At 38.2% G+C, this 15331-nt stretch overlaps 1 protein-coding gene and 1 long non-coding RNA gene across 2 annotated transcripts in view; both read left to right on the top strand.

Annotated features, from left to right (window-relative positions):
* The window catches only part of LOC149090825 (uncharacterized), a 45486-nt gene that overhangs the window by 19418 nt on the left and 10737 nt on the right, over window positions 1-15331 (top strand). The window lies entirely within an intron of this gene.
* Window positions 2698-5926, top strand: LOC149090827 (uncharacterized). Its single transcript, XM_089263889.1, has one exon. The coding sequence runs from the start codon at window positions 2728-2730 to the stop codon at window positions 4576-4578; it is 1851 nt and encodes a 616-aa protein (XP_089120015.1). The 5' UTR covers window positions 2698-2727; the 3' UTR covers window positions 4579-5926.

Raw genomic sequence — 15331 nt, 5'->3', positions numbered from 1 at the left:
CAACAAGCAAAAATAACAAGTAAGAAAGCTCTAGCCGAGACTGCTCGACTATGAGATCCCCTGAACCCTACAAGCAACTGATATTTCAATAATAATTCGCACAGGCACACACACACACACACGCATACTAACAAACACAAGCACACATACACGCATACAAGCAAACACAAGCACACAACAAACGCAGACAACACAAGCACACACACGCACATACATATACAGGCGATTGCGCTTGGGTTGCCCTGCAGTGTAAGCAAAACTATGAGAATTTATTTGTTGAATAATTTAAATTCTAGACGTACGATCTTAATGAAACTTTCAGATCGTAAACATAATGTGTAAATGTATATACATACATTCCAGCACAATGAATGATTTCCCATTTTCAATGGGTTCAAGGTATAACAACTGTTTGCCGGTTCGGTAACAAAATATAACACACCTAGTAATTGGTAATTCAAGTAATTCTATAACAGACAACGCAATAACACACGTAGTAATACACATAGTGATTCCATACAATTAGTAATTCAATGAAAAAATATATTTTATAAATCGCAATGTGAAAATCAAAACAAAAACTGGAAAATTTTTTCACTTATGAAAAAAATGGGAATATGCTCATTGAATTATATTATAATAATCGTCTTCTTCCTTCCTTAGCTTCCTTAGCACCCATAGCATCCAGAGCATTTTACACGTGGTATATCCTTCCTAGTTTCGAACATTAATGGTAATAGGGATTTCTGGGATGCCAGAGGGAATGAAATAATTGCGCTTACAATGTTGGATGTATCGTCATAATCACAAATGAATACTAAATGTATGAATGCTTTGAATTAACTTTGTAACAGGCTACTAGCCTATGTTATATTATATCACTAACCAGAGAACACATAGACTAGACAACTAGTGGAAAGCTTTTTGCACGCTTTTTCTGAGACTTTAGCACCCCAGACTGCTTTGAATTCGCTCGGCGAATTACTTTTAGGCTCGAGCAACGAAAATATACGAAAGCACAATCATTTCGCTTCACACGCTCGACCGAGATGGTCAAATGTTGAACAAAAGATCCCTCTATGCTCAATGTTTCCTTTGCTCTCTCTCTCTCGATGCTCTATGCTCTCTCAAATGTGTATATGTGTGTATGCATGTGAGCACAAGCAGCAGCTCTGAGCTGCCAGCTCACGAAAATTGAAATTTCTTCGCAGCAAGAACCCATGCCTTCCCTTCTGTGTGAAGAGTATACCGAACTCTTTAAACCGTTTGCCAAGCTCGTACAAAATATGTATATGTGTCTTCGATATTACTTGTGGGAAGGGTATGAAAGCGTTGGTGCTCATAGTGAAAATGCTTTCGCGACGAGCGTGCACACACACAGTCTCCGTTACTATATGTATTATGAGCATTTGTGTGCCTGTGTGCGTAGCTCTTGCTGCCTGTAGCGATTTCAGAGCCCCGAATTCGCATTTGGTAGATCTTGTGAACTACTCACACATGCATACATACATATGTTTGATTGTGTGTACGCAGAAGCCGCGATGCTCACAAATGATGGGGTGATCATTGTAGAAGCCTTTGACTGCCTTTGTGCCTTTATATGTGCGTGTGTGTATGTGCATGTGTGTAAGCATGGGACATGAGCATTGGCGTGTGCCTACCTCAACTTAAAATTGTGCGAACGATTATAAGCGCGCCTCTTAAATTCAAAACCCAAAATCGTTCGCACAATTTTAAGTTGAGGTAGGCACACGCCAATGCTCATGTCCCATGCTTACACACATGCACATACACACACGCACATATAAAGGCACAAAGGCAGTCAAAGGCTTCTACAATGATCACCCCATCATTTGTGAGCATCGCGGCTTCTGCGTACACACAATCAAACATATGTATGTATGCATGTGTGAGTAGTTCACAAGATCTACCAAATGCGAATTCGGGGCTCTGAAATCGCTACAGGCAGCAAGAGCTACGCACACAGGCACACAAATGCTCATAATACATATAGTAACGGAGACTGTGTGTGTGCACGCTCGTCGCGAAAGCATTTTCACTATGAGCACCAACGCTTTCATACCCTTCCCACAAGTAATATCGAAGACACATATACATATTTTGTACGAGCTTGGCAAACGGTTTAAAGAGTTCGGTATACTCTTCACACAGAAGGGAAGGCATGGGTTCTTGCTGCGAAGAAATTTCAATTTTCGTGAGCTGGCAGCTCAGAGCTGCTGCTTGTGCTCACATGCATACACACATATACACATTTGAGAGAGCATAGAGCATCGAGAGAGAGAGAGCAAGGGAAACATTGAGCATAGAGGGATCTTTTGTTCAACATTTGACCATCTCGGTCGAGCGTGTGAAGCGAAATGATTGTGCTTTCGTATATTTTCGTTGCTCGAGCCTAAAAATAATTCGCCGAGCGAATTCAAAGCAGTCTGGGGTGCTAAAGTCTCAGAAAAAGCGTGCAAAAAGCTTTCCACTAGTTGTCTAGTCTATGTGTTCTCTGGTTAGTGATTATATTTAAGGTAACAGCACTATGGTTAACCATCGATAGATACACATCGATCGATAGTTAACCATATCGGTGGCTGGGGAGGTTGTCGATATGTGACGTGCCATTTTGAGTAATAGAAGAAGAACAGGGAGATCGATAATTATAATTTAGGTTTGACTGTGAACAAGAGAAGACGTGTGAAATTAGGAGATTAATAAATTATGAGATTAAGAAATAAAGAAATTAGATTAAAGGCCTACTACAATCTCAGAAGTGGGATAAAGTACAAAAATTTTCAAGTTAAACAAAATGAATCTAAGCATAGACGAAGTATCTTAAAGAATTGGCTAGCTGCATTGGGCTTGTCGACCCAAGGGTGCAAGACTGAACTTGTCGCTCGCCTCAATGGCGTGCCCGTAAATTTGCGCGGCAACGCCCCCGAATTGGAACAGAGTGAGGAGGAGTCAGCTCAAACTGGAGTATCTCAGACATTGCAAATGCAACAAGAGGAAATAGACAGCAACGAAGAAGTTTTGCGAGAGTTAAGTGAGCAGATCGACGCAGCGAAGAAGCAGTTAAAAAATTTTCACACACGACAATTGGAAAGAGACAGCAACAGCAAGCGTGATGAAATTAGCGCAAATGGCGTCGATACAGAAGCTGAATTCGGGGAACGCGCTACTTACGCGCGCCAAAAGGGCGCCGGTGAAAATTGCGTAATAAATGAAACTAACAATGATGAATTGATGTCAATGATGTTCAAATTAGCTAAAGAAATTATGGCGGAATTCACCGGGGAGGAGTCTATTAGCAACTGGATAGCGCAATTGAATAATGTATCTCAATTATATCAGCTAACGGACATGCAAAAAAAGCTGCTGTGCATGGCCAAATTAAAAGGGAAAGCCATGCAGTGGATATATGAGGATCCATCGAGGATTCTACAACCGTTGGGCACACTGCTGGATGGACTGGCAGCAGTTTTCGAAAGAAAGATATCCAATGCCGAAATGCGTCGCAAGTTTGGGGCACGTATATGGAATGTCGACGAGAAGTTTACCCTGTATTATGAAGAAAAAACGCGTTTAGCAAAGGAAATCCATTTAGATGTAGACGAGCTACTGGATGGTCTCATTGAAGGAATCCCAAATGCAGTTTTACGCGCGCAGGCCAGGATACAGTGCTTTGAAGACCCCAGAAAATTGGTAAGGGCTTTTGCAGAGGTGCGTCTTCCACGGCAACGATCTACTGGAGGAAAAGGGACAACAGCAGGGGGACCAGGGATCGATAATGCGATGAAGGAGACGCGTTGCTTCAACTGCAACTATAAGGGACATTGGGCAAGAGATTGTCTGAAGCCCAAGAGGGAGAAGGGTACGTGCTACCACTGCGGCGCTAAGGACCATATGGTGGCACAATGCACGAAGAGGAAGGATGATATTGGAAAGAATTTCGTAAGATTAATCAATATATATTTTAAGACCATAGATAAAACGTCAATTACTGCAGAATGCCTCATAGATTCAGGGAGTCCCATTTCGTTTATTAAAAAATCGTGTGTTCCATATGGAATAAAACTTGAACCACACGCAGAAAATTACTTTGGGCTAAATGAAAGCCAGTTGAATGTTATTGGAAAAACATTTGTTCATATTTTCAAGAAGTTTAAAAAAATACATTTTTGGTTAATAGTTGTGCCTGATGAATCTATGAGGTGGGGAGTAATTTTAGGAAGGGATTTCATGGAAGCTTGTAATTTGTACGTCGACCCAAACGCTCTGAGAATGATTTCAGTGGGAAGAACAGCCAGCACGTTGGTCGAATCGAAGCCTATTATAGCAAAACTTAGAAAAAACGATGATGCGGCAAAAGGAAAATTAAGTACGTTAGAGAATAAATTGTTAGAAAATGAAGAATTAGAAGAGAAATTGTTAGATAAATTGTTAGAAAATGAAGAATTAGAAGAGAAATTGTTAGATAAATTGTTAGAAAATGAAGAATTAAAAGAGAAATTGTTAGATAAATTGTTAGAAAATGAAGAATTAGAAGAGAAACTGTTAGATAATTGTTAGAAAATGAAGAATTAGAAGAGAAACTGTTAGATAAATTGTTAGAAAATAAAAACTTAGAAAAGAAACTGTTAGCTAAATGGTCAAATAATAAAGAGTTAGAAGAAAAATTATTAGGCAAAAAAGAGAACGATAGTTCAAAAGAATGTTTAGAAAATTCAATGGAAATAAATAGCAAAAGTATTTTTGACGATAATTTTGAAAACAGCATGCTTCAAATTAATATGGTTGAAGCAGACAATGAAAAAGAGACATATATTATCGGTGAAAACATTAGTTATGATGTAAGAGAAAAACTAATTAGATTGCTGAAAGTGGCATATGTAGCTGCTGAAAAGCCAGTGAAACCTAAGAACAAATGTGAAATGAATATACGAATTGAGAAAGCAAAACCGTTCAGCTGTTCACCCAGAAGGTTATCATACACTGAAAGGGAAAAATTACAGATAATGTTAGACGAATACCTTAGAGATGGCATCATACAACCTAGTTGCTCAGAGTATGCTTCGCCAATAGTATTAGTAAAGAAAAAAACAGGAGACTTAAGAATGTGCGTTGATTTTAGAAAACTCAACAAGATCATGATCAAAGATAATTATCCTTTGCCGTTAATTGATGATTTGTTAGACAGACTGGTAGGAAAGTGTGTTTTCACTAAGCTCGATCTTAAGAATGGATATTTTCATGTTTTTGTAGAAAAAGAGTCCGTAAAATACACATCGTTTGTTACGCCGTTAGGACAGTTTGAGTTTTTGAGAATGCCTATGGGATTAAAAACTGCTCCGCAAATTTTTCAAAGGTTCGTTAATGATATATTTGCAGATTTAATAAAGGAAAGCAAGGTAATCATATATATGGATGATATGATTGCCAGCGAAAATGTGTCCGAGCATCTCAAGATACTGGAAGAGGTTCTAAAACGATTAGTAGAGAACAAATTAGAGTTAAGGCTGGATAAATGCGAATTTTTGCAGAGCAAGGTTAAATATTTGGGATTTGTAATATCAGAAGATAGCATTAAAGCAGATAATAAGGGATTAGAAGCGGTAAAAAATTTCCCCACACCTAATAAAGTTCAGGCAGTGCAAAGTTTTCTCGGGCTGTGTTCATATTTCAGAAGATTTATAAAAGACTTTTCAACTTTGGCAAAACCGTTGTATGACTTATTGCGGAAAGATAGGAAATTTCAATTTGAAGAAAAGGAACTCAATTGTTTTTTATGCTTGAAGGATAAATTGTTAGAAGCACCGGTATTAGCGTTGTATAATCATAAAGATGACATAGAATTGCATTGTGATGCCAGTGCGTTGGGATTTGGAGCTGTGCTTTTACAAAAAAAAGAAGACGGAAAGCTGCATCCTGTATTTTATTTTTCAAAGCGAACGACAGAAACGGAAGCAAAATATCATAGTTTTGAGTTGGAAACCTTAGCCATTATTAATGCACTTAGGAGATTTAGAATATATTTGCAAGGCAGGAAATTTAAAATAGTAACGGATTGCAATTCTCTTACTTTAACATTAAATAAAATAAATCTTAACCCTAGAATTGCAAGATGGGCACTGGAAATGCAAGAGTTTGATTACGAATTAGTGCACAGGGCCGGAAGTCAATTGCAGCATGTAGATGCATTGAGTAGATACAATAATACCATTATGGTAACAGAAGCAAATAGTTTTGAGACTAATTTAATTATTTGCCAAACAAAAGATGCAAAGTTACAAGAAATTAGAAAATTGTTAGAGAAACAAGAGCACAAATTATTTGAAATGAGAAATGGTGTTATATTTAGAAAGACAAACGATGACAGATTATTATTTTATGTGCCAGAAAAGATGGAAGAGCACGTATTGTACAAATATCACGATGAATTAGGGCACATTGGAAGGGACAAGATGCTTAATGCAATAAGTAAATCATATTGGTTCCCCAATATGAAAAAGAAAATTTTAGAACATATTGAAAATTGTTTGAAATGCATAGCATTCTCGCCTAGAACGGGCAAAGCAGAAGGGTTACTACATAGCATTCCAAAGGGAAATAAACCTTTCCAAATAATTCATATTGACCATTATGGACCAGTGGATAACGGCAGATCGAAGAAATACATTTTTGCAGTAGTAGATGGGTTTACAAAGTTTGTCAGATTATTCACTACTAAAACAACAAGCACTAAGGAAGTGGTAAAGGCGTTGGGAGAATATTTTAGAACATACAGTAAGCCAGAATGTATTGTATCGGATAGAGGAAGTTGTTTCACGTCAACGGAATTCGACCAATTTTTAGAAGAAACAAAAGTAAAGCATGTCAGGATTGCAATAGGATCGCCACAATCGAATGGACAAGTGGAGCGAATAAACAGAAGTTTAGGTCCGATGATAGCTAAACTAATAGAAGTCGATAATGGACAGCATTGGGATACGGTAATTGAAAAAGTGGAATACGTTTTGAATAACACTCAACATTGTAGCACCAAGCAATTGCCAAGCGTAATGTTATTCGGAATAGCACAAAAAGGGGAAATTAGTGATAGTTTAGAAGGACAATTAGAGAAAATAACAGGATTAGATACATACAGTTCACAAAATTTAGAAGATATTAGAGAACAGGCACAACAATATCAATCTGCATCACAAGCAAGGAACGAAGAGAACTTCAATAATGCTAGAAAAGCTGCAAGCGTATACAAGCCAGGAGATTATGTAATGGTTAAAAATTTCGACAGCACGGTGGGAATATCAAGAAAATTAATACCTAAATCCAAAGGACCATATGTAATAGATAAAGTACTGAAGAACGATAGGTATTTGATATAAGACGTTGACGGCTTCCAATTATCCAGGAATCCTTATCAGGGCGTTTGGAGTGCAAACAATTTAAGACATTGGATAAAAGCTTAAGAGAGACAATGTATTATGAATATTAATGTCAAAACTAGTGTGCAACATTTAATTAATAATTTTATTTTCAAAACATGTAAATATATATATATGTATATATCTATAAGAATTTTTATCAAACATGCAAGCGCAATATTATTTTTAAGAATTTAAGTATCAAATATGTAAATAGTTATACAAAATTAACAGAGATAGAGGGCTATCTCAGAGTCAGGATGGCCGAATTGTAACAGGCTACTAGCCTATGTTATATTATATTTAACTATCGACTATGGATGTTCAGGCATGAACATATGAATATACGATGATCGTATAATGCCTCCGACGCACTCAGCGACATGCACGGACTGCATAAATAGACAAATGAAGACCAACCCTTGCAACCCCAGAGTCAGATTACAAAGGAGACGAGCGCTGAGCCTTACAAACTCAGCGATAGGATAACAATAGCTAATAGACCAACGCGGAGTCTTACACACTCAGCGATAAGATAAGAATATGTAATAGCCCAATGCTGAGCCTTACACACTCAGCAATAGTTACATTAGATTTAAGGGTTGAAATTATACATGAGTCTGGGTATATAAATCCAGGCTCAGAATAATAAAGATCAATATTCATGTGTATTCATTCATGGTCCTTCGAGCCGGAGGAAGTATTTTTAATACTTCAATGCAGTCCACAAGGAAAAGTGTTTGTGTCTAGTACAAAGTGAAGTGCTAAATAATTGTAGATTTGTGCATTGGCTTACCAACCCAAGCTATGAGTCGAGGCACAGCAAGAACCTGGTGATCAAAACAAAAAAACCTCCAACGGGAAAAGCCAATGGATCTACAATAAACACAACTGTGTCGTCAACCATCAATATTTAAAGAGGAATAATTGATGGCATAATGGCAGAAGTCAGGACCAAAGTTGCCGATCACGCCATAGACACAGGCCAACTTCATAACTGGGTAACGAGACCGGAAACATCAAGGCAAGAGATGCTTTTATTCGGTTGGTCGAGGCCAATGGAAGAGTTTGTAAAACTTGTGGATAAAAAAGCTGTAAAAGTAAGGAAAGAAATGGCAGAAGGGACTGCTATCCTGGAGAGCAAAAACAGCGAAGAAATTTTTTTCTATAAAAACAGGTTATCTCTCCGATGGAAAAAGGTCCAGTCAGCGCTAGCAGATTTAGAGGCGAGATATGGAGAACATTCCTCTTGCAGTGATGAAATAGAAGAACTGGAATACAGCCTCGACGAACTGTTAAACAAGCTTAACAGAAAATTAGAGGATCTGCAAATCGTAAAAGAAGACACTCCAAGGCGACCGAAACGACCGACCGACGTGGCCAACGTTCTTCGAGAAGTTCGCCAAAATAATCCACAACTGTAGATATTAACATGTAGTAAGAAGTATTTGATGTTGCTTCTTTGCAAGTTCTTTATTCAATGATCGAATCATAAGTATCAAAAAATGTCTTAAGCTAAAAGTACATAGATTTCTTATTATATATCTCTGCCGCTGAAGGCAGCAGAGCGAGAGAGCGCAGTATGTATTTATGTATGTACATATATGCAAAGGGCATATACATTAGTTGTCTATATGAGCCGTTGGGTTGTCAAGCGGTCAAATGCTGACACGGCTATATGAGCCGATGCTGCGGAAGGCAGCAGTGGACATATATGTAAATATATACAAGCGGCAGCCGTTGGCTTGCCAAACGATCAATTGCTGACGCGGCTATTCCCATGCGTCTTGCATATGAGCGGTCCACTTATGTGGCCGATAATATTTGGAGTACATTTATGTTTACTTGATCGCTTCTTGTATATGTGTATATAGTGTATGTGTTGAATATACATATATTATTATTATATGAGACATACTACACCTCCCCTTTTTTTAAAAAATAACGTAATATATGGAGTTATTTAAGTATAATATACATATATATACTAGGTAAAAATATATATTTTTGTTAATCTTAACCTAAAAGTAATTGAATATGTAATTTGTTTGTGGCTTTATGAAAATAGTTAGTTCAAAAAAAAAAAAAGAAAAGAAAAATCAATTTATTCATATAAAAATAAAAATGAAAAGTATTTTATTATACCCTGAACCCATTGAAAATGGGAAATCAGGGTATAATGTTTTTGTGTAAAAGTATGTAACAGGCAGAAGGAATCATCGCAGACCCCATAAAGTATATATATTCTTGATCAGCACGACGAGCTGAGTCGATATAGCCCTGTCCGTCTGTCCGTCCGTCCGTCCGTCTGTCCGTCCGTCCGTCCGTATGAACGCCGAGATCTCAGAAGATATAAGAGCTAGAGAGCTGAAATTTTTTGTGCATACTCGTGTATACCATACGCAGTACGAGTTTGCTTTATTTTTTCGATAACTCATCCGATAACTTTTTTATCGAGAATAATCGAAAAATTGATTTTGTTTTTTGAGCCTCATTGAAGCACTATTAGACATAGAGACTTCAGATTTACTGTGTATATATATATGATGAATACAAATATTTTGTAATCAACAGATTTTGGATACCACGCCCCCTTCGCCCCCAATTTGCAAAAAACGTATTTCAAGTACTAGAGACTTGTGCTTTAGAATGTACACACATTTTGACCATATGATTACGCTCTGAAAATTTCATTAAGATTGCATGTCTACAAAAAAAGTTATTCATCAAATAAATTCTCATACTATTGCCCACACTGCAGCGCAGCCCAAGCGCAGTCGCTGCTTACTGCGCAGTTCGCAGAGCGCGGGCGCGTGAGGGTGGATGCATGTGTATGTATGTGTGCGTGCATAAAAGAAGTGCAGAATGATAAGAATATCAGCTTGGAGGGTTCAGGGTATCTCCTAGTCGAGCAGTCTCGACTAGAGTCTTCTTACTTGTTTTTATTTAAATTTATGGTATTTTGAAATGTAAAATTTTTTTTTTTTTTTATTTGGTTGATTAGACCGATTTCATGAAACCTTTTAATTATTGTATCTTTTTAGCCTATCCTTATGTACTTTCTGTTTCTTATTCTTACTATCCTTAATGAAAACATTTTCTTTATCATCTATTTTATCTATTGTATATGGTCCTATATATGCTGGGTCTAATTTATGCCTTGTTTTGTTTCTTATTAGTACTTTATCTCCTACATTTAAATCCAAATTCTTAACATTTCTATCATATTCTAATTTCCTAAGAGCCTTGGCTTTTTCTAACATAACTCTTGTTCTTTTATATGCAACTTCTAATCTAAATTTTATTTCCTTAGCATAGTTGTTCAGGCATGAACATATGAATATACGATGATCGTATACATGCCTCCGACGCACTCAGCGACTAGCAGGTAGCGCGCTGTGAAGAGATAAGGGCCACATGTACGGACTGCATAAATAGACAAATGAAGATCAACCCTTGCAACCCCACAGAGTCAGATTACGAAGGAGACGAGCGCTGAGCCTTACAAACTCAGCGATAGGATAAGAATAGCTAATAGACCAACTCGGAGTCTTACACACTCAGCGATAAGATAAGAATATGTAATAGCCCAATGCTGAGCTTTACACACTCAGCAATAGATACATTAGATTTAAGGGTTGAAATTATACATGAGTCTGGGTATATAAACCCAGGCTCAGAATAATAAAGATCAATACGAAACTAAACACCATCATAGTCAAGTGTATTCGTTCATGGTCCTTCGAGCCGGATGAAGTATTTTAATACTTCGATGCAGTCCACAAGGAAAAGTGTTTGTGTTTAGTACAAAGTGAAGTGCTAAATAATAGTAGATTTGTGCATTGGCTTACCAACTTAAGCTGTGAGTCGAGGCACAGCAAGATCAACCTAGTGATCGAATCAAAAAAAACCTCCAACGGGAAAAGCCAATGGATCTACAATAAACAAACAACTGTGTCGTCAACCATTAATATTTAACGAGAAATATTTGATGGCATAATGGCAGAAATCAGGACCAAAGTTACCGATCACGCCATAGACACAGACCAACTTTATAGCTGGGAAACGAGACCGGAAACATCAAAGCATGAGATGTTTTTATTCGGTTGGTCGAGCCCAATGGTGAAGTTGCTTAACCTTTTGGACAAAAGAGTTCAAAGAGTATGGCTGCACATTGAAGAAGTGCAGGCCAACATTGAGCTCAGCAACCAGGAGGATGCTCTAGACAGCAAAGAAACGCTAGAGTTCCTCTGGAATAAAGTCCAGTCAACGCTTACCGATTTGGAGGTTAAATATGATAAGCGTGCCCATGAAATCGATGGCATAGACGCACTGGAAGTCAAATGTACACAGTGTCTAAAAGGCTGGAAAGAAAAATAAGTGCACTGCAAAACATAAAAGAAGACACTCCAAAGCGGCAGAGACCAACACTTCCTTACTTTAATGGAAGTCCTAAGGCGTGGCCGACGTTCTTCGAGCAGTTCACCAAAATAATCCACAACAGAAAGGATGTCAGCGACAAAACGAAACTGCTATACTTGCAAATGTATGTCAAAGGAGAAGATGTACAAATGATAAGCAATTTCGCAATGGGAGTAGGTAACTACAAGTTAGCGTGGGACTGTTTATGCAGACGCTACAAACGTTATTTGTCAGTGGACAAGGAACTGCTGAAGAATGATGATGAAGGCAGTATCCGAAATTGCGTGAGCTCCTCCGATAACAGTGACGAGGTCACCGCTGATGAGATGCTAGCATCTCAGGCAGCTTTGGATGCAATTGTGTTCAAAAAGTGGGATTTCAACCCGCCGGCAAGCCCCCACATGGGAGGATATATAACTGAATCTACAGAACAAGAAAATAAACTTCAAGTAGTAACAACAAAAACAAAGCAGGGTGAAGACAAGAGATCAATAAAGAAGATCTGGGCTCCACCAACTCCGACATTGGATTCGGAGGGCATAGAAGATGAGGACAAGAATGGAATTTCTGCCACAACTTCGACATCGACGTTGAGTATCGCTGAAGATACAACAACAGATATCCAATTGGAAGTTCGACCAATGGATGATATTTCCACAGTTGGCAGCACGACGGAAGAGCAAACTTCTGCGGAGACTGTAACAGCGGCTGGATGTGCAGCTGAAGAGAACAGCGACAATACCGACTCAAACTCTCCAGTGATGACCACAGCAGCGCTACCAACTATGGAGACTAAAACTGCAAGTACAATTGCATCGGAAAGGGATTCAAATGGAAGTAGCAGCAACATTTTAAAGGAAACAACCATAATTACTACAAGCGAATCAATATCTGTTCTAAGGCATCAGGATCAAACGAAGGATATCTACCATTTGGAGGCTTTGGCTTCGGCAACAATGAAACGATTGACAACTTCCTCAACAGATGCACTCAGATATACTAATGTAACAAATGATGACACCCAAAAGCCGCGGAAGTTTTTCAAAGAGGCTCGACTTCACTTGGCATGGGAGCCGCCACCTAAGCAAAAGTCCAAGGTACTGGTGGCACACTCGGTTTATCTGGATGTCACACTTTCTGGGCCCCGCAGAATGTTCAGGCACGAACATAAGGATTGGATTGGTGATCATTTCGTCAAGAATATTAACAATCATCATATATGTATTTGTCCTGTATATTATTAAGATTTCCACAGGCAACAATTCACACACTTGGCCCCCCGCAGAATGTTCAGGCATGAACATATGAATATACGATGATCGTATACATGCCTCCGACGCACTCAGCGACTAGCAGGTAGCGCGCTGTGAAGAGATAAGGGCCACATGTACGGACTGCATAAATAGACAAATGAAGATCAACCCTTGCAACCCCAGAGTCAGATTACGAAGGAGACGAGCGCTGAGCCTTACAAACTCAGCGATAGGATAAGAATAGCTAACAGACCAACTCGGAGTCTTACACACTCAGCGATAAGATAAGAATATGTAATAGCCCAATGCTGAGCTTTACACACTCAGCAATAGATACATTAGATTTAAGGGTTGAAATTATACATGAGTCTGGGTATATAAACCCAGGCTCAGAATAATAAAGATCAATACGAAACTAAACACCATCTTAGTCAAGTGTATTCGTTCATAGTCTTCTAAATTATATAATGGGTTAACTAAATTATTTTTATTAAAGTTTACGAAGGGACTCGGTTGCCTACCAAAAACTAGTTCGTATGGACAATACTCATGCGTCGCTGATGGTGTAGTGTTGAAACAATATGTAAAATATTGTATCCAAACATCCCAATCAGTTTTGTCTGCAAATATGTATGAACGAACGTATTCGTTGAATGTTCGATGACTTCGTTCTATTGTCCCTAAAGTCTGGTGGTGATGTGCAGTAGATGTTATGTTGTCTATTTTCAAATATTTGCACAAGTCATTTATAATGGAGTTTTTATATTCTGTTCCCATGTCCGTAATGAACGTCTTCATTGGACCGTACTTCAGAATAAAATTTTCAAATATAGCTTTGGCAACAGTTGTTGCACTTTTATTCGGAATTGGAATGGATACAAAGTATTTTGTTAAATCACATATTAACGTAACTGCGTATTCATTAGCATTTTCCGAGTGTGGTAGTGGACCTATAGTGTCTACTATCACTCTGTCAAAAGCATGTATCGGGGTTTAACTTATTGTCATTGGAGTCTTTACCTCTGTTGTTATTTTTGATTTTAGGCATTTTGGACATTTCTTAATGTACTCTTTGATATGACGTATCATATTTTTCCAATAATAATGTCTTTTTACTTTGGCCAAAGTTTTTGTAATGCCTGTATGACCTCCTTGAATTGGATCATCGTGGTATGTAAACAGTATCGCTTCTTGATCTCTCTTATTATTTATTAGGGTCACCGGCTTGAGTAGCGCTACTCTTAGTGTTTTTTATACCCTGAGCCCATTGAAAATGGGAAATCAGGGTATAATGGTTTTGTTAAAAGTATGTAGCAGGCAGAAGGAGGCGTGGCAGACCCCACAAAGTATATATATTCTTGATCAGGGCGACAAGCTGAGTCGATTTAGCCCTGTCCGTCTGTCTGTCCGTCCGTCCGTCCGTATGTATGAACGCGTCGATCTCAGAAGATATAAGAGCTAGAGACTTAGACTTTTTTTTTAAATGTCCGTATATATCACGCGCATATCGAGTTTATCACTAAAAAACGATAACTCATTCCGATACTTTTTTATCGATAAAAACCCTTATCGAAGATCACTTAAAAAATTATATCTCCTACATCTTTCAAGCTAGAGTCTCCAAATTTAAAATGTATATAAAGATGTATTTTATACAATTTCGGTTTTTGTTAAAATTTACCCCCCACCCCTAAATTCACCCCCTCACCCTCATCTTTGTAAAAGTCGTATATCAAATACTAGAGACTTGTGCTTCGGTATACACATACATTTTAACATCATGATTACGTTCTAAAAGTTTCATTCTGATCGTACGTCTAGAAATTAAATTATTCAACAAATAAGTTATAATTATATTGCCAACACTGCAGCGCAACCCAAGCGCAATCGCTTGTATATGCGAGTGTGTGTGTGTGCGTGTGTGTTTTCTAATTATTATTGAAATATCAGTTGCTTGTAGGGTTCAGGGGATCTCGTAGTCGAGCAGTCTCGACTAGAGCTTTCTTTCTTGTTATACCCTGAACCCATTGAAAATAGGAAATCAGGGTATAATGGTTTTGTTAAAATGTATGTAACACGCAGAAGGAGGCGTGGCAGACCCCACAAAGTATATATATTCTTGATCAGGGCGACGAGCTGAGTCGATTTAGCCCTGTCCGTCTGTCTGTCCGTCCGTCCGTCCGTCCGTCCGTCTGTCCGTATGTTTGAACGCGTCGATTTCAGAAG

This window comes from Drosophila navojoa, chromosome X (genome assembly GCF_054131105.1).
Source record: "Drosophila navojoa isolate 15081-1374.11 chromosome X, UAZ_NAV_1.0, whole genome shotgun sequence".
NCBI classification, from domain to species: Eukaryota; Metazoa; Arthropoda; class Insecta; order Diptera; family Drosophilidae; genus Drosophila; species Drosophila navojoa.
This window is presented reverse-complemented; position numbering and strand designations above follow the sequence as displayed.

What these genes read in the sequence shown, in the direction of transcription:
- LOC149090827 (XM_089263889.1), top strand. Translation starts at nt 2,728, where the DNA reads ATGAGATTAAGAAATAAAGAAATTAGATTAAAGGCCTACTACAATCTC.